The sequence below is a fragment of the Botryllus schlosseri genome, chromosome 8, assembly GCF_051294905.1.
Source record: "Botryllus schlosseri isolate E-star chromosome 8, Bs_hap1, whole genome shotgun sequence".
Classification (NCBI taxonomy): domain Eukaryota; kingdom Metazoa; phylum Chordata; class Ascidiacea; order Stolidobranchia; family Styelidae; genus Botryllus; species Botryllus schlosseri.
This window is the reverse complement of record NC_137243.1, coordinates 21570112-21594654: the sequence shown is the minus strand read 5'-3', so window position 1 is coordinate 21594654 and position 24543 is coordinate 21570112. Positions and strand designations below refer to the sequence as shown.

Genomic DNA, 24543 nt, shown 5'->3' with positions numbered 1-24543 from the left:
ACATCCTACCCACTGCTTCAGTGCCTAATTTTACCTATAAAATCATTAAGGTGCTTGTAACTTTTTTTCTGTTCATTTTTTAGAGTAAGTTCTATGGATGTGAGATAGAAACATGCGGCTTCTGCATCTTTTAGGCCCAAAACCAGCTTTCTGGTGTAAACGGTTATCAAGATATGGCGATATTAGCTATTTTGGGCTCGTTCGGTGAAAGTGCACGACCACTAGAGGGTGTACGAACCCAAAATTATGACAGAATTTATTTATTTGCTATTTGGCACCACATATCAAGACATTTTTTTGAAATTCAAAAATTTTCATTTTTCACTCCACCCTAGTGCACAGATAGTCTGTGCGGCGCATAACAATTCATTCTGTGGTATTTTTTTCAATTTGAGTCTGTGGACGACTGATGATAGCTGTTTCAGCCTGTTATGCGATGCACATGCGTGGTTAAACAGCTTATCAACGTCGTTGGACTCATTTACATATCGAAGTCGTCAAGAAGTGACATCACGATGCGGCTTACCGAAGTGTTGCAGATGAGATCGGAGGAGTGTTGCGGACGAGATAGGGTTTACAGGTGCGTATATGTGTCACATTTCAAGTGATACAGCAGTTCGGGACTGCGCTTTTAGATTATGCTACGCCAGTTCCTGCATACGCCAGCTGCGAAGTAGCCTACTAGAATGAGCAATCACATACCTTGCCTATCTATTCTGGTTCTCGTACTTTTCATTTCGTAGACGGGGTAAAGCACTCAATTTAAATTCTTACCACAGAAGGGTAAATGTAGCAATTTGACTTGGATGAATGAGATGCTGACATGATCACGCTGTGCACGACTGATGTTGTAACTGCCGCACCCACAGCCAATTGGAGAGGAGACAAACTCAACCCTTTTCCCTGTAGTATGAGCCCGAGGTACAATTGCAGCCCTAAATGTAAATATTGCACCTCCCAATATCATTTAAGTAGCGACAATCTTTCCTAGAGTTCGCGGAATAATAACCTGGTTTAAAAAAGATATATAATAAAACAATGGGCCTGCTCGAAGCAGACATGGGGTAATCGCAATTAGTAATCGTAATCGATTACGACGATTACAGCATTTTCAAGTAATCGTAATCGTAATCGACTACTTCCCATATTTAATCGATTTCTTGGTGAAAGAACGATTACTTTTTATTTGTACAAGACTATGACATAAACTGAACATTGATGAACAAGGAAGAGGGATTATACCAGTTAGTGATAGCGCAAACGTCAGATTTTCAAATGCCACTGCTCATTATTACGTCAGAAGTGGCCAATTAGCTTTGCTCGTCATTACGTAAGAAGTATCCAGCTATCCGCACATAGTGAATAGAGATATTCGATGTACATTGTACATTAGTGTGAGTGTAAAAACACTCACCGTGCCGTATATAAGATTATCAATACATTCCAGGCGCCACTATCTCGCAGCAGGATCACCACTCTGCCTAGTTTAATATAGTAACTTTTGAATTGATGTTTTGTTATGCTTAGTTACACGCAGTTTGACAGTTGCTGCTTGGCTTGTAGTACGAACGTACACAGGACAAAGGTTTGAAATTTTGTGGCCTACTCGTCAAATAAAATATTACGGTTTCCACGACGAAGCAATAAAAATCAACAGCTGCTGATATATATCATAACCCAGCCGTTTCTCGCAATGGCCGCTTGCATTACATTATCTGTACTAAGTTAAAGGCTATTTTTTGTTCACTTTCTCTTATTCTCATATGATTCTGCTTGAAACGGGTGCCAATCGTTATTTCACAATTCTTTCCCCAACATTTGGACCTGCCGTCACAGCCATCGGCTCATATACGATGTTTTCGTGGCTTGTACCTAGAATCACGACAAAAACATCAAATCGTCCCCCACTACAAACGTTGGTCTTGGTCCCTCATAGGGTAGTTAATTTTGAAGTTGAAGATTTAATTCCGTCAATAATGTTGGTAATTGCATTATATTACTATTCATTTTTAATCCTGTCTCAGCGCCCGATGGTCAGATTTACCTGAAGAGCTGGGAGCACGTAATTCATATTTATAACATCTGGTATGGTAATAATTACTTTAGGGTATGTCGTTAATTCGTGACCGCCGGTCTTTTATATAATCAAAAGATATTGTTGTGGCCAAAACGTAGCAGACTAAAAGAAATACTTGCGTGAGACGCACCTAAACGCCAGCTACTATCAATTATGCATGCTTTTTTTCTTAAGGAGGAACCGTAGGCTATGTATTTCGAAATCAAGCTATCTAGGGACATTTAAATCGCGATGCTCGTAGACAATTTTCAAGTTCATGAAATCTCTCGAAAATACTCTATAGTTTGTGTTCTTATACGAAATACTTTTGAGTCCCTTTCGAGCTCGCTCCCCACTCTATTAGGAAATTTGGGGTGTGGCCCGTGTGGGAGTTGTGGACCTGGCAAGAATGCAAATCGTTGGGTGCGATAAATCGTCCAATATAAAATGGGTATTGGGTAGCCTACTTTATGACGTAACAAGCAAATGTTGCATCTTTTTTAAAGAAAGTTGTTATCTCATTAGGCCTTTTCAGCGCAATCCATATATTGTCATCCAATATAACTTGAAAGATGTAAAATAAATGTAATCGTGAGTAATCGTGATTACTTTTCCAATGTAATCGTAATCGTAATCGACTACTTCGTGATTTTGCTGTAATCGCAATCGTAATCGTAATCGCGTCATTCAGAAGTAATCGTAATCGCAATCGATTACATTCACGAAGTAATCACCCCATGTCTGGCTCGAAGCTAACCCGTGAGAAGCAAATGAATAGTATTCTACTATTACAGGCCCGAAATCACCTTCATCAGCCCTACAAGCAAATCAGATCACGTCGGCTGAGAAGAAAATACATTATGGTAGAATATGCAGGTATAGGTACCAATATTACTGCCAAAATTCATCTCATGACTGAGTAATTTTTCGGGCTTCGCGCGATTAGACCAAACTTACCTATAGTAAGCCGAAAAATTCACCGGATAAGTCTTTACGCCGTTACCGTCAGCGGACACTTGCGCAGTAAGTTAAACGAAATAAATGGATAAGTCTGGTTGAACGCGTTTTTGGAAAGTGTGACAAAGTGCTGTTTTGGTCCTGGATGTCGCCCACAGTCGTCCGAAAGACCGCGCAGGGAGTTAGTGAGTTTGCGCACACTCATGCTAAATTAGCGGCAACCTTGATGGTGAGTGTGCCACGCGAGAGATCCGATCGGGATTAGTTTTGTTAGCTACAGCCCAAAAGAAAATGTATGCTGTACTGCGTTTATTATATACTGCAAAGCAGTTATTGACAATTACAAATTCTCATGTAGTCTAAATCAACCCTTTGCAACGAAATTACATTTCATTTAAAGTCCCACTCCTTTACCTACAATTATTGCAAGTTGATACCAATAGTTTATTTGTGTCTAAGATGATTATGCAGAATGCCAGAAAACGACAACAATACAGTTCATGACAGTATAATGAGTATATTTTGTTGAAGACGAGAGTCAAGTAAGAGTGTGCATGTGAATCCAGTTGTGATTACTTTTGTCCTAACTAGACCGATGAAATTTCCATCTTAACGGAAGCGCACTTTTTGTAGGTGTAGGCCTACTTATCAACTGTACCCATGTAGATTGCGTGAATAATAAACTCAGCTTCCTGTTATCAGTATTGTCACATTTTCTATCTAGTTCCGGATTAGGCTGATCAGGTTGCTTCCTATAGCGGTTTGAATCTGTATATCGCAGGAGGAATTTTGAGAAAGGCGACCAATAAACAGGGGCAAATGATCAATTTCAAAACGGAACACATGGTGACCGCAAGCAAATATTTCTTATGACAGCGCTAATTCTCGTCCAGCAAGCACTTAATAGCTCGCTCGTCATACCGTATCTCTTCAGAATGGTGTGCTTTGTATGAATCCTTATTTTCGTGATTGCTCATTCTTTAATGAATTCTGATTTCTGGATAAGCTCGATTTGATACTATTTTCGTTTTAATAATAATTAGTTATAGTTTGCGCCCTGGTAATACACACTTCCACTGGATTGCACGATTTCGTCTGGCTGTTGAACATATTTAGTCGCATACACTATATTCTCTGTAAATTAAACTGAAGAGCTTCGTCCATGGTGGGAAACGAGAAAGGGTTGATTGGTTTGCTAGGAAAAGATGCAGTAATATCAAATTTCGTCTAATATCCCCTCACTTTGCATCAATTGTACGGTAAGCTTAGGGGTGGAGGCTTCAAAGTGACAATGGACACTGAGATAAAAACCAATCAATTTTATACATGCTCACTGCTCACGCATTGGGACATAGAGAGATCAGTTTTCTGGTGATGCGGTTGGAAAGTTCAGGGTATACTGGACAATGTACGGAGGAATCTGGTGTCTTAGGGGGAAATGAGTCCTCCCACGCTTCCTGTAGCCTAGTTGTTACCAGCAGTACGGATATAATTAAAAGAGACAAATCGGCGTGATTTATGCAAAAGACAGCTTTTCTGACTGACATAACGCATCACTCGAAGTCATTAAATCATTTCATTCCATTAGGAAAAAAATTGAATATAAGAATATCAAATAAATCGATGTTCAATTGCTTTGGATGGTTTAAAAATACTAATGACCGAAATTGCGGCGCATTGGGGCTCAGTGATAGAATGCCCGATTGCTACGTGGGTGGCTCGGGTTCAATTCCCTGCCACGCATACTTATTTCACGATTGTCACACTTACAATGCCGGAGCAGCTTTTCTTTAATCACGAGAATTTACTGTGCAGGGATCAGTAACTAGTTTCGACTACAATTTAAGCAACGAGAGAAGCTAACAAATGGTCTCGTAACCTGATATATCCTGATTTGGTCCTTTTATCTGGCAATCTATGCAAACATTCACATGAGACTTTCCGTACCACGTCTTCTAAAATTATTATTCCGTCACCTCTTCTCCTTTTACTGACACATTACCCGTTTATACTATCTAAAAGTTGTATTGTTCGTATTATGATCCCAAGCGCCCACAATGTAATTTATAAATAACAAATAGTAATTTTTAAATGTAGGCCGTGTTTATATCAGTTGCACCTACCCGGTCTCGTATCGATCCCACCCTGTCACACACCGTTAAGTTTTTTTCTTCTATTTCCAACCGCTAATGTGATTTTTACGTTATCACGAGTTAATATATATATCTCTGTATACTCAAATATAATGACAATTTCCGATGAAATAATGCTAGGTATTAGGGATGGTGTGAACCTCTAAAAGGTTGAGGTTCGTGTGAACGCGAACCTTTTTGAAAGGTTCTGTGTGAACGCGAACGTGAACCTCATGACGTCACGTGACATCGTATTGCTAATTCCAACCCTACTTTTCAGTGTAATGATAGCCTATATTAATGTACGTACGTACACGATAGGCCTAGCGACGACTCGGGTCACAATATGCCTCAATGCTGAAGTACATATTGACGTTCTAAACGTCACCACATGTATCAACTGGGGCAATCAAATGATACAAGAATCACATAAAATTAATATCTTCCGTCGCTTTGCCAACTATATCGACGAGGACTTGCAAGGAAATATAAGCTTACGCCTTAGCGGTCTATAGGCCAGACCGGACAATGTATTCGGCGTCCGAGTATTGCCACGTTGATATTGATCAGAGTGTAAAACGGGTTTCTCTACTTGCTACCGATGTTAGCCCATTAACAAGTTATACAGCAGTAGCCAACACCCCAATCGCATAGATTTGGTTTTCATGATACAATAAAGATATGAAATAAAGATTGACCCCTGTACGCCTGCTACATTTTTTACATCAGACAACGATATTAATTTCATTGATTGATTGAATAAGCATCATTCGCTGACTACTCGCATGTAGCGTATTTCGCTCTTGGTGTTGTGTGATTGCTGGTCAAGCTCACAGCAGACAATCACTAAATATTCGAGCAAACTTTTGTAACAAGCAAGTAAAATCTTTGAGATGGTCAAGGTGCATGCTCGTATAGTGTTGATTTATTTTATGTTACCAGCGCCACGCACATAGTGACCCGCATTTGAATTGCAACAAATTTCAACCAAAGATGTTATAATGTAGTGAAAATTGTAATATATGAAAAAGGTTCACAGTGCCGAACCTACCATGGTTCGTTTGTGAAAGTGAACCTCTAAATTCCCGAGGTTCACACACAGAACGCGAACGTGAACCTCACGTTTACACCATCCCTACTAGGCATTATATGACGAGACAGCTAATGCATTGTGATTGTCAAATATGACAATGGAGATTTAGTATTTACACTATCCTTCCATATATCTGGGTTGGCCTAATTCTTCCATTATTTGATCACGGTCTAATCCAAACATTAGAGACCCCGTGGCGTATCCTCGTTAGTATAGTGGTGAGTATCCCCGCCTGTCACGCGTTAGACCGGAGTTTGATTTCCCGACGGGGAGAGGCTTTTGCGATCGCCACACTTCAGATGTGCAAATGATAACACATTATATTGTGACACAGTGCAAATCATGTCTCAACAATATTTGAGAGTAAATATATAATATTATATATTATTTTCTACCCTACAATATCCGGAGAAACCATGACTTGAAATCTGTATTGAGTGTGCGAGGTCAGGAAATGCATGGTTCGTTAACAAGAATACATTTTCATATATTTCTAGAGCATTCAAGTACAAGAATAACTGGGTCTGCTGAGATGTAGACCTGGCTCCTATTTTTAGCGCGCATCAAGATATCATTCTGCGTATTGGCAGGAAATCGATGCTTGGCAAATTAGGATCAACGAGTTTACAATACGAGCTTTTATCGATATTAAGCGCAGATCTCCACGAAGTAATTTGTACTCATTAAGGGAAAGTTCCTTTCCTTTTTCCGCCTTTGTTGTGTGGAGGCAGTTTTACCGCACTTACAGAGATTCAAACTATACAGTAACATCGCTGTCGCATTGGTGGTTCAGTGGTAGAATTCTCGCCTGCCACGCGGGAGGCCCGGGTTCGATTCCCGGCCAATGCATTTTTATTTCAGGACGTCGCCACACAACAACTCACAATACCGAAGACATTTTTCTTCCATCACGATAATTTACTTCGCGATGGTTGTAACTACATTCGACTACAATTAAAGCAACGAGGGAAACCTATTACAAATAGTCTCGTAAACCAATTGATCCCTATAGTCGGTCCGGTTACTTGGAATTGGAACACGATACCAATCATATGTATTTGTATACCAACTATGCCAACATCCATAAGGGACCAACCGTACGACATCTTTGAAAAGGGATTATTCCTTCACATATTCTCCTTTTACTTACGCATTACCCCCTGTATCCTTTCCAACATTTGCATTGCTTGTATTATAATCGCAACCAATAGGAGCCTAAATTTACTAATAACAAGTCTAATTTTTGAATGCAGATTGCAGGGCGTGATTATCATCGCATAGTATGGTATGGAATGGAAGCGCTAATTTCTTTATTCCATAACCGCCTCACTCGTTCCAACATAATTACAATTTTCCATATACCATACCATCGGTCTGACGTATCAATAAATATATCTCTACATATCCGTATATATTGCTATCCCGCTGGATTTTGCAGCCATTTTCTAAGATTATGACCGCAAAAATAACACTAGTTAATTTATGACGAAATGTCCAATGAATTGTGATTGGCGGTCACGACAATCGAGGACGTATATCATTTTTTGTCATTTACGCTAGATGAATTCTTCAATTCTCTCATTTGTTTTATCGCGATTAAAACTGAATAATCAGATACCCCATCCGCCTCCTCGTTAGTATAGTGGTGAGTATCCCCGCCTGTCACGCGGGAGACCGGGGTTCGATTCCCCGACGGGGAGCAGTTATTTTTCATTCACAACATTCCCGTTGTAGAATTGATAGCATAACATATACAGTGACACAGTGGAAATCATACGACTAGGGCTGGGCAAAATGATTCGAGTACTCGAATCTGAATCGAGTATTAATTTTAATGATTCGAGTCGAGTAGTAAAAGACAGTTTTTTCGAGTACTGAAATTATACGCTCCTCGCCATTGAAAGTTAATTTATCAATGAGAATTATAGTTTCGATACCAATTTTCCCTGCTGAAGCCTTGAAACAGCGATTGACCGTATTGTAGCATATGAAACATATAGTAGCCTACCAAGCTACGAAAATTGCACATTTCCGAAGTCATGATCATCCAACAAGTCAACAACATTGTCAACTAGTGCAATGAAACCTGTATGGTCGAAAACATACCAAAGTATCTTAAATGTGATGGATATAACAGGTATTATATTCTTTGTGGGTGCATAAAAGGTACATATTTGAACTTTGAAATATTACATTGTGTTGTGACGTCATAATGAGTGATACTCGATTACTCGACTCGACTCGAAGCATAATACGTGATTCAGAATCGAATCACTCAGGCACTCGATTTTGCCCAGCCCTACGATACGACTACCAAGATATCCAAAAGTAACAATGTTGTGAGAATAAAGTGGTTGAAGTCGGCGTTGAGTATGAGCGATCTTTGTACGATAAGTAGGCCTACATAACTCGGTAACGCGGATGATTTTCGTATAGTTTGATGGCAATCAAGTAAGGAATTGGCTCTTTACTCGGTGGTGGCTGGTGGAATATGTTCATTGTTCATGCCAGAAGCCTTACTATAATTTTGGCGAGAAGAAGATACGATTCAGCATATTGCCAGGGAAACGATGATTGGGGAATCGACGATTCTCGCAAAATTCAGCGGGTTTGCAAAAGGTACCAATATGCAAATCAGGATCAACAAGTTTACGAGACGAGTTTCTCGCGTTGCTGGTCATCTCCGAAGTAGCGTTTCATTACATTGCATCATAAGGCAAAATTCCACTATTTTGAGCAGGACTAAGAGATGGGCCACGGAGTATTTTCAAAACAGAAAGTGAGTCACGACCATAAAAATGTTGAAAACAACTGAAATACTATGTTTGAACTCGGTTGGACGAAAATAAAGTCTCAACTAGGGATGGTGTGAACGAGAGGTTCACGTTCGCTTTCTATGTGTGAACATCAGAAATTTAGAGGTTCACGTTCACAAACGAACCTCGTAGGTTCTGCACTGTGAACCCTTTTCATATATTACAATTGTTCACGTCATTATAACATCTTTGGTTGAACTTCTTTGTATTTCAACTTCGGACCACTCTATCCATGGCGCTAGCAGCAGAAAAAGTCAACACGAAGAGCGAAATACACTACTTCTACATGTATAGTCAGCAAATGATGCTTATATTCAACCAATCCATGAAATTGATATCGTTGTCTGATGTGAAGAATCTGGCAGGCGTAATTGGTCAATCTTGATTTCATATGTTTATTGTATCATAAAATCCAAATCCATGCGATTGGGGTCTTGACTACTGCTGCATAACTTGTTAATGGGGTAATATCGGTAGCAAGTACAGAAACCCGTTTTAGACTCTACTCAATATCAACGTATAGCAATACACCCAGACGCCGAATACATTGTACGGTCTGGCCTAGAACGCTAAGGCGTATAAGCTCATATATTCCCTTGCATGTCCCCGTCGAAATTGTTGGCAAAGCGACGGCAGATAAGGATTTTATTGGATTAATATATCATTTGAATGCCCCAGTTGATACCTTTGGTGACGTTCAAAACGTCAATATGGACTCCAGCATTGCGGCATTATATGGCCAGAGTCGTCGCTAGTTATCGTGTACATTTAATATAGGCTATGACTTCACTGATGTAGGTCTCGCTCTCTCTCTCTAATTTCATTTGTGCATATTCGTCCCTGTGACATCTGATGCCCTGGAAATGGTTCCAGATGATAGTGAATCTCAAACATTCATGGTTGCATTGTAGCCGCACGTCTACGAATAGGTCCGGGATTTTGTAATCAAATTCGCTTTGTATGCGTAGAGTACACACAGGGCCGTAACAGCACTTCGCCAGCCCCCCCAAAACTTTGGTCGTGGGCCCCCCGTAGGGTTATAGACCGAACTTCTGGGGGGCGAAGCCCCCCAGACCCCCTTCGGCGATACCCTGTTTACCGCTATTTATGATATGCGTTAGGAGTTTGTTTAGTGAATCAGCTTTTGTCGCCTGAGCGCACGAACCGCGGGAAATTTATAGAATTCGTGACTGAATCGGTCAGTATGATCCGGAATTGCATCTATATTGTTATCAATTTTTATCTTCTCTCTGCTCACGTAATCAGATTTGCCGGTAGAGCTGAGTGAGGTGTGTTTGAAAAGGTAGGACGACTCAAAAATAATTAAACATCTTCGGGCGTATACACGTCGGCAGGAACGAAACAGCACCTCGTCAGGCCCCCAAAACGTGGGTCTTGGGCTCCCATAGGGTGATAAAACGACCCCCCTCCCATCACGTTGTGCGCGTTTGTCACGCAATTACCTGTACTGTATTGTTAGCCAGCGCGAAGCGCGAACATTTTCGATAATTTATGATAAAATCGGTCAATGAGATCGGCGATTGCATATATAATATGCTATCAATTTATTGTCCACTCTACTCACGTAATTAGATTTACCGGTAGAGCTGAATTTAGTGTCTTGAAAACGGGAGGGCCCGTAAATAATGATTAAACATCTTCGGACGGACGGAGCCGTTGATATGACTTCGTTACATGATGTTATTTCGTGACTTCCAGTCTGCTATATCAAAAAATATAGAACCGCCCAAACGTAGGCTTCTAAACTAAGAGACGCACACGATTTCAAATTGGTAGGCTATTTCTTCAGTGGCATAAAATTTTTCTCAGCGGGATGGTATTTGTCTTGTGAGGTTCAGATTGCAAAGACAGGAACATTCGGCGCCAGTCATTTACGCGCCTTTGGACAATCAAACCTACATGTATTTTGTATATATAGCGAAGTCTTTGGTCTGCATAAGGGCATAGACCTTTTCGGCCAAGCTTTTCTCGCTCTCGCTGCCCATCGCTCTGGCACACTTCTTGGAGTCGCATGTTATATGGCCTAAAACTTGATTGTATGTCTTGGTGGGTCGTGGCGCGGTAATGGCCCAATACCCAATAATAAAGATAAATGGCAGCTTGAATTCGAAATTTGAAATAATTGCCTAAATATTCAAAAAATACTCTATGATTTATGCTAATTAACGCAATCATTTTGGGCCCCCTTCGAGCTCGCCCCCCCCCCAAATTGGGGGGTTTGGGGTGCGGCAGTTACGGTGCTGCTCTGTCCATATCTCATATGAGCAAGCATCATTTGGATAAAAATGTTGTGTTTGATTTATACCGCGGTGTAAGTCTGAGGTAGGTTCAGATTTCCTGTACCACGGGTGTATATTCGCAACTGTATATCACGGGTGGTATAAACGGGTGTGAAACTCTGAATACACAATTTTGCGCTAAGAGTGTACAGTACAATCGTATATTTATCTGTGTGATACCCTATATTCTGTAAGTGAATTTCGATAAGATTGAAGCGATAACATCCTGTGATACGTTGTCGAACTAGGATTTCTGAAATTTTTCGGTGTGCTAACTATTCAGCAATCTTTTTTATATCAATTCATTACATCCACAGATAGAATTACATTGCCACTGATGCTATACATTTTCGAGTCTATTTTAAAATAAAGAGGGACTAGTAAAGACACAATGCGGCTTCTGAGTAGCCTATATATATTTTTCCCATTGGTGCCTTCGACTCTTCCAGTCTCGCTTTTACCACCTGGAACACAAAAGTTATAATAAAGACAAAGTCCATAATTGCATAATACCACTCGCTACGAATAGAATTTACAATGCAGATAGGCGTTGATGCGTTGATAAATTGCCAATGATAGCAAACCACGAGTAACAGACACGATGATAATTTCGATTATATATTAATTGAAAGTTAATGGTGGAGTCACAACTATTACACCTGAATCATATGCCATATGCCGTTCATAAGAGTATCTAGCGAAGTCGGACTAATGTGCATTATTGGATGTGGGTATACGGTATTGCGGAGGGTTATAATAATGTAACATAAAAATAGCCATAATTGCAATTTATGATCAGTTATCGACTTCGGGTGAAAATACACGGCACTACAGCAATGAATCGCGAATTTAATGCTGCGCATTACTCTGTGGATTGGGTTTAAAAATTTACAGCCGCGAAATCATTATTATGAAATAACGGTACATAAATGTTGAGTGTCCCATAAATTTATTGTGTCACTGGATTCAATGTTTTGGCATATCAATGACAGTGTTTACAATACACGCAATACATGTCCACTTGTCCAGTACTCCGGTATTCACCGAAATCATGTTTGGTATTGTTTGAAGCTGACCTGGTTTAGTTATCACATATATGCTTATTCGCCACTATGTTGCACTTGAAACTCCGGTCACGCGAACGGAGTCCGTGGATGCAGGGATTGGACTGTTGTTGTGGCGACTTGCTAGGAACAGAGGACCGCCGTAATGTACGCGAGATATATTCACGGCCTATATCATAGGTATCTTAGAAATCACAAATGCAGATTGCAGGCACGCACGGGAATGCTACAAGAATGGTTCAGGTGTTGTTTCCTGCTCTAAGTTACTGACTAAGAAATTGGTGTCAACGACATTATTAATGTTTATATTTTAGCAATCAGGCCGACAATAGCATTCGATTGTACCAGTTATTAAACATTCTGAGCTGTCTATAATGAATTGCACTATCACACGTGAGCCTTGGCCCATCTGTGCTACACCCGTGCCTCATATCTCCTTTCGCACTATATTTTCGAACAATAACTATGTAAATTCTTGCATTTTGTGTGTAAAATGTTCCAAATTTAATCATTCATGAACATTGAACATCGATAAAAAATAGCTATAATGAATTCACACTCGTCTCCTCCTCGTCCTGACGTTTAGGCACCGCCTCATTTGCCTCTCCTAACCGCTCGTCACTGGTTTGTACCGTCCCCACTGGAAATATCAGTGGGCCGAAGTCTAATTAGATTGACAGAACGTACTTGGTCCTTTGGACATCCTCCTACCAGCTCGTTACACCATGTCACGTGTATACTGTATAGCCTATCCCTATTGCAAAGACGAAAAGACTGGAATCCCTGATTAGTATGTTATAATGTTATTACCACTATATAAATTCGAATTGAAGAATATAGGCACACAGCGATGACGATGTATATCAAGCCCACCAAGCAATCAATGTGAATGTGTATATATGTCGTATAATAGCCTAAACTTACCAACCGCCATTCCAGAATGGCGGAAGTGTGGTGGGGGGTGCACGGTCTCGTAGCTTGCTGTCGAATTTGAACCTCCATCCCATTGTCACGGCAAATATCATAGCCCAAAAAATAATCTTCAGACATAACTTCATAATACCACCTAAGTTCTAAAAGCAAAACTGTTCCTGAAACATGCAATGGGCGTTCTTGCACTATTTATGACATAGTAATGTTGACAACGACATTTACAATGAGTCTGGCTAATAATATAATTAGAGTTATTTTAGGATATGTCCATTACGGCTCTTCAAAAATGACTTTTTTTTGTCAAATCGTACTGGCTACTTGATAAAATTGTTAGGTTACCTAATTTAAGCCTACACACAAAATTTGGTTCAATTCCAGTCAGTAACCACTTTGCTACAGGAAAAGAAAGTTTCTATTTATTTTATAAAAACAAATAATAAATAATAGGATAATTTTCTGTTCACCCCATGAAAGTGTTAGGCTATATATAGAAACGATGCTCACGAAAATTGGTTCAATTCCAACCAGTGGAAGCGGAGTTATTGCCGTCGAAAAATTTGGATTTGAATAAAATAGTATTTACCGTGACCGATTCCTTGTTTATTTATTATAGTTGTGCTCACCGTAAATACTATTTTATTCAAATCAAAATTTTTCGACGGCAATAACTCCGCTTCCACTGGTTGGAATTGAACCAAATTTTGTGTGTAGGCTTAAATTAGGTAACGTAACAATTTTATCAAGTAGCCAGTACGATTTGAGAAAAAAATTCATTTTTGAAGAGCTCTAATGTCCATGTGTTCTTGTCTATATGATGTGGCTATAGGCTCTGACTTGCTATGTCCAAATCTGATCTGAAGCTTCAACAATAGTACAAAATCAATGTACCGACACTGCTAACCTTCATCTAACTAAATGTTCAAAAAGCACAAGAAGTGTATGTATGTGAAGACTTTTTACCTCCTGACAGATGTGCACATATGTCATGCGGTAAAGTTGAAAACGTCAGGCGATTGTCTATCTAATATTGATATCAGGCGGTGAAATAGTACCTGCATTATTCCATCTGTAATATGTGTAAGACGAGCAAGTGTTTTATATTAACGGTGTTTTGGACGCTCTGTTTCTATGGCACGTGAACTTATGAAAGTCGCTGCCTCTCATTGAATATAGCCTACTGGGCGCTGCGCCAAGCTCAGGTGCCTCAAACAACGTGCGATATAATCGATTTCATCTATCAAGTAGGGATAGTAGGCACGTGTTGTGTTCTGATTATTGTCGCTGCATTCTTTGCGGCCTTTTTTGCGTCGAAGTCTCGAAAAGCCAGTCATCATATCTGACTTCACTTTAGGCTCAGCCAATGGTAGTCATATTTTGTCAGATCTATTTTCTTGATAAGCGATACTACGATCTACAGACCAATCTGCGCGATGTCGGTCGCTGCGAAATATCCGCGATTGCGTACCGCGTGTTTATAAACCAGAAATAAGGTCATCATGTTCGCTCTGTACTAATCGCATGGATTGAAAGTTGTCAAATATCGATTTATTCCACACATTCAGTGAATTAACGTTTAGCCTTCATTAATTGCGATCGTATGAACAAAAAGGGGCTTCGAATGGATATGCAACCAGCAATTGTAAAAGAGTACGAAGAAGATTTGGAGTTCACCACATACAAGATATTATGAGAGTAGAAATAAACCAATTAGGTATCAGTTCCATTGAGATCACCGCCCGAAAGAATCCAAGGCCGGCGAGACTTCGCAATCTAAAACTCATAAAATCGCAGCACACATACGTGATACAAACTCGTCGCCCAAGTAAATTTAGATTCAGATCAGTGGGCGGCAACCGGGAGTAGCTCTTATACTTTTACAAGTTAAGTAAAGAAGGATATAGGTCGAGATCACTGACAAAATTTGAAAAGAATTGTGTGATTTTCGGATTATGATTCGTTGGGTGGCTAATAGGGATTGTGTGAACCTCTGAAAGGTTCAGGTTCGTGTGAACATGAACCTTTCTTAAAGGTTCTGTGTGAACGCGAACGCTAACCTCGAGACGTCACGTGACGTCACATTGCTAGTTACAACCCTACATTTCAGTGAATTGATATATTAATGTACATGTACACGATACCCTTTACCCAAGCGACAACTCGGGCCACTTTATGCCACAATGCTGAAGTACATACTGACTTTTTAACCGTCGCCAAATGCATCAACTGGAGCAATCAAATGATATGATAATCCCATAAAATCAATATCTTCCGTCGCTTTGCCCCCTGGTTGAGAAAAGCTTTAGAATATATTAGACACCCCATCAGTCAACGATTCAACTAATAGTGAAGGATTCTACCAGCATGACACGGTAGTGAATACAGACTAAGATTCGAATACGAGTACTACTCTAATGGTCTAACCACCAGAACTAAAGTGAGCGAGGTGGGTATGGTGGTAATCTGGTAAAGCTATAAACGACAAAACGATGCGTTTAGCGATAAAGATGCACTTTACAATGTGAAAGGCTCGGTACGCTTTATAAGACGTACAGGAGATGAATAAGCCTGCAGCGAAAAATACAAGTGATGACGGGAAAGTGAACGAGTAATAACACGCTATATATCCATTTTCAATACTGGTGTCAACACAAAATCATTCAAGTGATGTGGAGTACGAATAATACGGCCACTGGCCGACACAGAGTTCGTTCGCGAAATATCAGCTTGCGGTGGCGTCAATTCGTCGAGACGATCGATGGGAAGTCTGCCAGGTATATAAGCCTGTCGGTTGAGGCGTCATACTGACCCTTATTCGTTTGAATTGTGAAACATTTATGAGTGCGTCTCAAAACTTGATGTGGGCCTGAATAAACCGGATCGAGGGATCTACGGTGACCATTTATCCGTTAGAAAACAAGCGTGCAATTATTTAAATCTTTCGGAACGTGTGATTTTTGATTCGAATGAAACTCGGTCGCCCAACGCTGAGAAAAAGCGTTTTATTTCACCAACGTAGTTGAAATCATCAGCGTTAATACCACTGAATGAGGGATTGACTAATTGACCAGATAATCGAAGGGAAGTGACATAGACAAGCTCTGCTGGTGAATAACCGAGATCTTCCTTGACAGAACATCGTAGCCCTAAAACAATTGAGCCTAAATGATGATAATAATTATGAGGACTTTCTAATGCACGGAGGGAGGCTTTCAAAGTTCTGTTATAGCGATCGACAAGAGAATTTTGTTCCGGTTTATACGCTAAGCTTGTGAAATGGAAAATACCTAAGAATTGCATATACTGAGTCCATTCATGCGATGTCAGTGCGAACTGACTTCTTCTGTCTGTTATCACTTTACGGGGTGAGCCGAAATTCGACAGCCAGCCAAAACTAAACGCATCGATAACAGTGTGAGCACGAATGTCCATCATGGGAACACATTTACACATACAGGCCAGCGAGTAAAGCGATTAACACACATCAGAGCATACGATTAGCGGCAACTATTCGGGAGTGACAATATGTCCATGTCCACGTTAATCGTGTGAAAGCGTTCGGAAGGGAAGATTATTGATTGGAGTTCGAGTAAGCCTATAAATTTTAGATTGTTGACACTGCTGACAATAACGGACGAAATCGTTTACATGACGTTTCATACCAGGCCATAGATAACGTTCAGCGATTAACTTAATGGTCGCGCGTACCGAGGTGCGAAAAACCATTCACTTCACGATAATCAGCAAGGGTAATAAACAAATCGACGTAATCGTTGAGTGATACGCTATATTAGGATGCAATCCTGTTCGGGATTCCTGTCCTGATCTTGTAGGCCTACATCTATAACAGTACCACGGCGTGACTTTAGGTCATTGCTAGGGCAAGTTTTTGCGACTTTTACAACTTTTTTACAGCTTCCTAAATACTCAGAAGTTATGTAGTATGGTGTTTTAAGCTTTTTGGAGGATTCTTATATTGCAACTTTTCTTCATTCTTTTCATGCAACTTTTTCGATTTTTCATGCAACAAACATTTTACTGGATATATTTGGCACTATCTATAAATAGATCGCTTGATTATTTCACTGTCGTTGAAATTTGAGGTCCTTTCTGATTTGACGTATACTTGGGCTAAACCGCCGAAAATTATATTTTCACTGGGTCAATTTATTCAGGCCATTGATTTTGTTGAAGCCGCCAACACTGAGTTTTGCTACAGTGCCTTGGTTACGGATCGATTCGAGTATCTCATACTATAAAATCTTCAAGGAACTTGTCCATAAATGCAACTTTCTAGTGCAAATTTTGTGAAAAATAAATGCAACTTTCCACGGATTTGACTGCAACATCTTGCCCTAGTCATTACTCAAACCGAGTCGCGATTTTCGGTGACTAAACTAGAATCTAGTCATTTTCTAAAATATAGAAAGAGACTCGACTCGACTGAAGGCAATTTGTGCATTGACGCGACTTGCACTCGAGTCATTGCGCATGGTTCAACCCAGTCATACGAATCGACTCGAGTCTCAGGCGGCCAAAACAGGCATTTTGTTGTAACTTGGAAGAATATAAGCTACCACATTATTGATAAATTCGTCTATCAGTCCTGGTGTTTGTACAATAGGACCAGAAGCTGTTGAAGCGAGGGAAATTAATATTTATTGAATGCGACGCATTCAATATAACCCAAACAGAGGTGAGTTGAACAGGATTGAACTCGAAACTGAACAGCGAACAGAATAACTCGGACTCGAACCCTAACTTGGACTCGGACTTACTCGATGGTGAAGAGACTTGACACGAATCAAATCTAGAAAACTAGAATTGACTTATGACTCGGGACCTTGTGACTTGGTAACAACCCTGCGTCACTTTGGCCCTATGAAATTCACATCGAGAACGTTGTCGATCTGTAATATTTATTTCCAGTGCCCAGAAGTTGAGTAAAGAATGAACATTGAACACGCAACGTAAACAGTAAACTCACACAGCAGAAATGATTGAAAATAGCAAAACGAGTGCGTTCGAGGACGTAGAGGCGAACAACAAAACACTTATCGGCGATAAACGAGCGTGTAAGCGAGGCGACAGGGCAATCGAGCCCGTATTAACCTCAGATAACGTCGTAGCAATCAACATTGGTACTCAAGAAGGAGTAGCAATCTTGTAGACACATCAAAATCTACTTCAAGTGGATGCACAAGATGTAGGTGTGAAAAGTATTCAAGTGATTTCTAAAAGTAGATTTGGTCATGGGATTTTTTAATTTTGGCAGTAAATCGGAGCTGGTACTTTCAAAACAGCACGACTAACACGAAATAGGTCCAATGCTTGAAGACATATATCCAGCATGATACGTGGCTAATTCGACCGGTTGTGATGACAATTTCACTCATAACATCGATTCAAATTGTTCCCAAAGCTACTTTCCATTATTCCAAATTGTAAATAGTACATTTGCCTAAACCAAACTTGAATCTGCTGACCGCTACTGACCACTTCTGGAAAGGAGAGCATAATGATGTCATGAGTGGTAAAATCCGATTTATGAGGTGTACGAAAATCCCGCCTTTTGATCTATATTACTGCATTTATACGCCCCCATCCACTACGAGTTAATTAATCAACAAAAATTACAGGGTCGTTACTATTTCACGCTGTGGAAGCCTTGAAACCTTGATTGGTGGTATCTCAGCATACGAAACATGTAGTACAGCAAAACTACGGACGTTACTGGAGATGATATTTTCGTTTAGTCGTGATCAACCTGCGGGAATGTCAAAAAGTGTAATGAAATAGGTATGGTCGTACAGAGGTCGAACAGTCTTTAACGTGATGTAAAACTGGCACTGTATTCGTTCTGGTCGCATAATGGGTTCATATTCGAACTCTTCACAGCCAGAATTATGTATGGCAACCCTCAGTCGGTCAAGCCTCCACATCGCTCACACGAAAGCCAAGACACATACCAAAAAAGAGACACAACATGCTCGAAAAATCGCATGCCATAGTCCCACAGCGTAAATTCAAGTCTCCTGAACCTCTCCAGGCAGCAAGTCAAAAGGAATCGGCGAGTCGACATCAGCCACAACACCCGATACATTTCCCGCACCTAACAGCCTCCGCAAGTGATCAGAGTAAGTACCCCAGCATTCCCGCCAACGGTAGCAATAAATCATCTCGTTCGCGTAATCTGTCATCTCCAGAAGCGTGCTGCCGTGCTCGCGCGATTGCTCGTCCCAAAGCTCTGGGATATCGACGATCCTGGCGGCCACTAGCAGACCGGAATGGGTGGCGTACTCGCGTATTAGGAAAGACATGAGATTAGACCACCAGACGACGCGTTGACGCCAACCTTGCGCGGGCGAAGAGGATGTCCCGCGCACAATCTGGAATGTAGCGGCGTTTGATAGTGTGACAGAATCTTTCTAGAGACTCGAGGATGTATAGAACTTCAATGTTCCAATGAATAGCATATTCATATTGACATAAACCCGAATATTTTAGGCTGACACACGTCAGGAGTTATCTTACAGTATATCCCAAACTCTATTGCAGAACGCCCCCCTAGGCAATGAACCAGTTACCAAATGCCCCTACCACCACCATAATTGGAAAACTAGATAATTCCAGTTACATAATTAGACTAGTAATAGCAAAATGCTGGTAATGTGCTTCTAATCTAATTTGTGAAATGTTTTTAGATTTCTGTTTTTTCCTAAAATGCTGCAGCAGAACTGTATAGTCATGACAAGCCAAGCTTGGTGTACAGTAATCTGCCATTTTCGTGCTTATGATATTTAAATTTGATTTGATATAGACTTGATTTTGTTGTATTTCGTTCTTATTCAGAAAATAATACAATTTACCAGCTTTTACGAATTTAATATTTCAAATTTTTATCTAACTTGGTAAAAAAAAATGTGTAGCTATAATTCTTTCTTATTCAGAAAGGCTGAAATTTTTCCAGTTGTCAGTCTCTGGATTGAGGTGCTTAATGTACCACAACGCAATTAAGATGGCTTTGGAAGGGAAATTGGTGTGCGCCAGCGCCTTATATTCCTTGATTATGCCAATCCAGGAATTTATACAGACTCTTGACATAACTTTATCGCGCTGCCTATGAGTTGGGATCAACATAAAAATACAATAAGCGCAAACGTAATTGTTTGGGCAACACAAAACAACTCTTTACGAGGGTTAGGTGGTACCCAGGGTGGACAATTCAATGTACAACAAAAATCAACTTCACTTCATATCGAATCAAGAGGTCATTCTCACAAGCACGAGAATGACAAATGCCTGTACACCAAGCTATGCTTAGCAATGTGCAGTTCCCCTGTCCAAGTCTGTCGAGAATGTCTCTTACCACAAGTTGCCATAATGTGTTACCTTCTCGTACATATCCGGAGACGGCAGCTGCATAAGGATGGCATCTGAAGATTCGTTGAAAACCCATGACTTTTGAGATTGCGCGGCCACATCGCTCGCGTATTGTTGAATAGACTTTTTTGTGTTGTTGTCAGCGCAGCAATCCAGAGGTGATAGTTTCTGAAGTGATGAAACACATTTCATTGGTTAGTTCTTAATTTGTCGATGGTGTCCAACGAGGTTGTAATGACTCGAGCTGCAATTTTGGTTGATTCGACTGAACTCTAGTCAACTTGTGTAATTACTCGGCTTGAACTGGAGTCATTGCGCATTTCTCGACACATTCTATATATCTTATTCAAGTCTCCTATATTAAGACCGATGATAGAAAATTTTTATGAGAAACTGTCTTTTATGTGTTTGAATAAACAAGTTTAGAGGAGAAAAATGAGTATATTATGAATCCGTGGCCCTCGCTATCATCCAAGAGTCTCACAGAAAAGAGTTGAAGCTGATTTGAACTCGACACCGAACAGTGAACAGTATGGCTTAGATTCGGACTTAAGTCTCAACACTATGACGCGGACTCGGCCCTTTGCTCCCAGACTTTTACTTGACTTGGTGGCGAACTGAAAATAACTTACCTCGAGCCAAAACATAAAACTCAGAATGACTTGTGACTCGGGACAATTGTTACAACCCTTTTATATACCGACCTTAGAATTCTTGATATCCAACAATTTCACTCCGCCCTTTTTCAAAAGCATACACGCCACTTCAAAATGATTGTTCGTCAGCGCGTCGTGTAACGGAGTCTGTCCGTCTGACGGACACAGCGTCAAGTCGATGTCGCTGGCATCAGGATCGACTTCATACACGTCTGAAATAAAGTCGCGAGTGTGTTTAACTTTGAACTACGTCAGGTGATTGGAGAAAATTGGGAGGCGTTGATCGATATCTCAGTCCCATTGTTCACCACTGGTGCAAGTGAGGACATAATGGGGTTGTAATGACTCAACTTTTCTTGAGCCACTTATGTATTGACTAGACTTGTACTCGGATCATTGCATTGACTCGAGACATTCTGTGTCAGTGATTTCCTAACCTTGGCTCCAGCGCCCCCAGGAGGGGATTTGACTTTTCAAGAGCGCAATATTCAGGGGATGGCTGAAGAAAAATGGCGTAGCAGTATAGATGTTGTAGTTGTCGTAATGAAGACAGTTCTTTGTTTTGTGAGTTCTCATTGCCACTAGAAATTTGACAAAATCAATCAAATCTCTAAATTTGTCGACCTTGACTTCAGCGGTGCAAGCAGGGTAAACCGGCTTGAGTACTCCGATAAAGTTCAAGTACTTCGTAACGATAGGGTTATCATATTTTGGGCGTTCTCGCAGGACATTTTCGATTTCCTGAAATAGAAGGACAAATCATCCTAAAGGAGGACGGTTGGTAACCCTAGCCACCAACCAACGCTGGAATCATTGTGCTTCTGTGATTTGATCTAGACTTGGGAACCTTGATACTGAGCCATAACCCCACAGTCTAAATCAGGAGTGACCAACCTTAAATTTTATTCGCGGCCGCATTTCTAAGGTATAGCCGTAATGAACTAACTGGACGGCAATTACCAATGTGGACCTGTGAATTCCGGACTAGTCTACTTTCTCATATCGGCTTACTATGCGCACCGAAACCGCGAGTGATCATGTTATGAATAGTTACTGGGATTGGTTATGGGCGCGCCGAGGCACGAGAATCTTTTCAGATTCACGAATGAATATCGTCTTTAATATTAGTAGTTTCACATATTACTATCAAATATTTATCCTTTCTCGGCCCATGTGATCAGATTCACCGGTAGAGTTTATGGTGGAGTGCTTACGAAAATTTAGGGCAAGGCATTAATGATGATGCATCTTCGGGTGGGCCAATTGTCATTAGTCTCTTTGTCGTTTGCTATTATTTCTTGGCCTCCCATCAGTATTGTCGGTACAGCGGAAAGATGGTGGAATCGCCCAAACGTAATCTGCTGTTCGCATCTGCAGGCCACTGTTGAGCTCACCTTACAAAGGGCGCTACTATATTAAAATAGAAAAAAGAATCCGCATTGAATCGCGGCTGGCGCGAAGAAAATTTCAATAATACTTGAAATCTTTGAAACACCGGGGAGTCAATTCGTATATTCAATTTGCATGTCGACAGCCTCCAACACATACCAGTTGAATTACGCGTCCACGGGCGCGCAAATTTCGTTCTGCGGCCGCAGGTTGCCTGGTCCATATGCTTTATTACTCATAGCACATACAGTACCTTTCTTGCTATTGTCCGATAACGGCTTCATCGGTAAGGTCAGCAATGTTTTGACGCATTCGACATGACCCCGAAGACACGCCTCGCCGAGAGCCGTCCAGCCGGCGAAATCCTGCATGTTGGGCCGAACGCCCGTCTGGTTTATGAGACATCGCACTTTATCCGGTTGATTTCGTATGCATGCGATGTGAAGGGGTGTCTCTCCCTAGAATAATAACAGAAAGTGGTCATTATCGGTGATTGAGTGGCAGTGGTCAGCACTGACCAGAGAAGATCACCACAGTCCGCGGCGCTACTCCAGTAGATGTAACGTTTTAAATTTATATTCAGATGCAAGTAGAAGTATCAATTACAACACTGCAAATAGGTCCTATTTTCGAAAATATATTCCGATAATTTTACTCACAACAGTGATGCAAACCAATCTAAAAACTACTATCTACATCACAACAGCACAATGGTCAAGTGCCTTTAAAAATGTAAAGTAGGAGTGGAAGTTGTCTGAAAATACAACCGAGCACCACCTCCGGACCTTGCTAAAGAACAGCACCACAGTACGCCCTCTAGTACATATAAAAATTAACGAAATATCTTCTTCCAGCCCCGAACTTCAATGTACAATTGAATAATATATTCGTGTTGAAATAAATCCGAATCTTCGTAGCTGACACTCCTCAGGGGTAATCGTGAGCAATTAGTAGAAAATTGTATACCAAAAATCGTAGCACCAAACTAGACGTCACCGGCATTGAAATTATGAATAGGCCTGATCGATTCGAAGCGATCGCTTAAGCTCAATGTGCTATTTGTAGATGGTACACCAACTCGTTCTGTTGGCACAAACCAGGTGAAACAGACGACTCCAAGGCACACAAATGAAATTGCGAACGGCTCACAGCGATGCGAAATCTGTCGGATCCGATATCTTTTTCAAAATTAGCAGGCAACTGCTTCTAGCTAAAAGCCAGTGTGTTAAAAGTAATGAGTTATGTTAGTGGTTTCGATATATCAGATTTGATGGAGGGTGGAGTATGCAGTTTGATAAGCAAGATACGCTCCTTTGACTGTTGGGTAGTTTTCCCCACATACATACAATCAAAGGGGCCATGGAATTCACTTCTCACGTTACCTTGTCGCGAAGCAGGGAGAATATCTTTTCTTGTTACAGGAAACATTGATGTCGTAGTAAATTATTATGGATTTCAAAAACAGCTGGCTTCAGCCGTGTAGGGTTGTTTTCCGAAGATGAACAGCCATGTTCTGTTTACTACGACACCAATGTTTCCTGTAACTCGAAAATATATGCTACCTGATTCACAACAAAGTAACGTAATATACGGATTCAAGTGGCACTTTGATTGTAGGTATGTGGCGAGATCTGCCTAAAGGTTACGGGAACGTATCAAACAGCGTATTCCATTCTCATTCAACACCGTAGATCGATATCACAGCAATACAATCCACTGGCTTCTGAATACAATCATACTATGACTCAAAATTCTTGCATGTGTGAA

The 24543-nt window shown here is 40.7% G+C and overlaps 2 protein-coding genes and 2 non-coding genes across 4 annotated transcripts in view; 2 read left to right on the top strand and 2 right to left on the bottom strand.

The window, feature by feature from the left end:
• The window catches only part of LOC145445031 (tripartite motif-containing 13-like), a 412502-nt gene that overhangs the window by 145832 nt on the left and 242127 nt on the right, over positions 1-24543 (bottom strand). The gene's annotated exons all lie outside the window — the stretch shown is intronic.
• Trnag-gcc (transfer RNA glycine (anticodon GCC)) lies at positions 7017-7087 on the top strand. The gene has a single exon. It is a non-coding gene; the product is annotated as a tRNA-Gly (tRNA).
• On the top strand, positions 7867-7938 carry Trnad-guc (transfer RNA aspartic acid (anticodon GUC)). Its single transcript has one exon. It is a non-coding gene; the product is annotated as a tRNA-Asp (tRNA).
• Positions 18251-24543, bottom strand: part of LOC145445008 (uncharacterized) — a 118362-nt gene continuing 112069 nt past the window's right edge. The window contains exons 19-22 of the mRNA XM_080323095.1: positions 23030-23234; positions 21436-21599; positions 20741-20899; positions 18251-19737 (exon numbers count right to left, since the gene is read on the bottom strand). Coding sequence (XP_080179221.1) covers positions 19375-19737; positions 20741-20899; positions 21436-21599; positions 23030-23234 — 891 coding nt within the window. The 3' untranslated portion in view covers positions 18251-19374. The remainder of the gene's footprint in view (positions 19738-20740; positions 20900-21435; positions 21600-23029; positions 23235-24543) is intronic.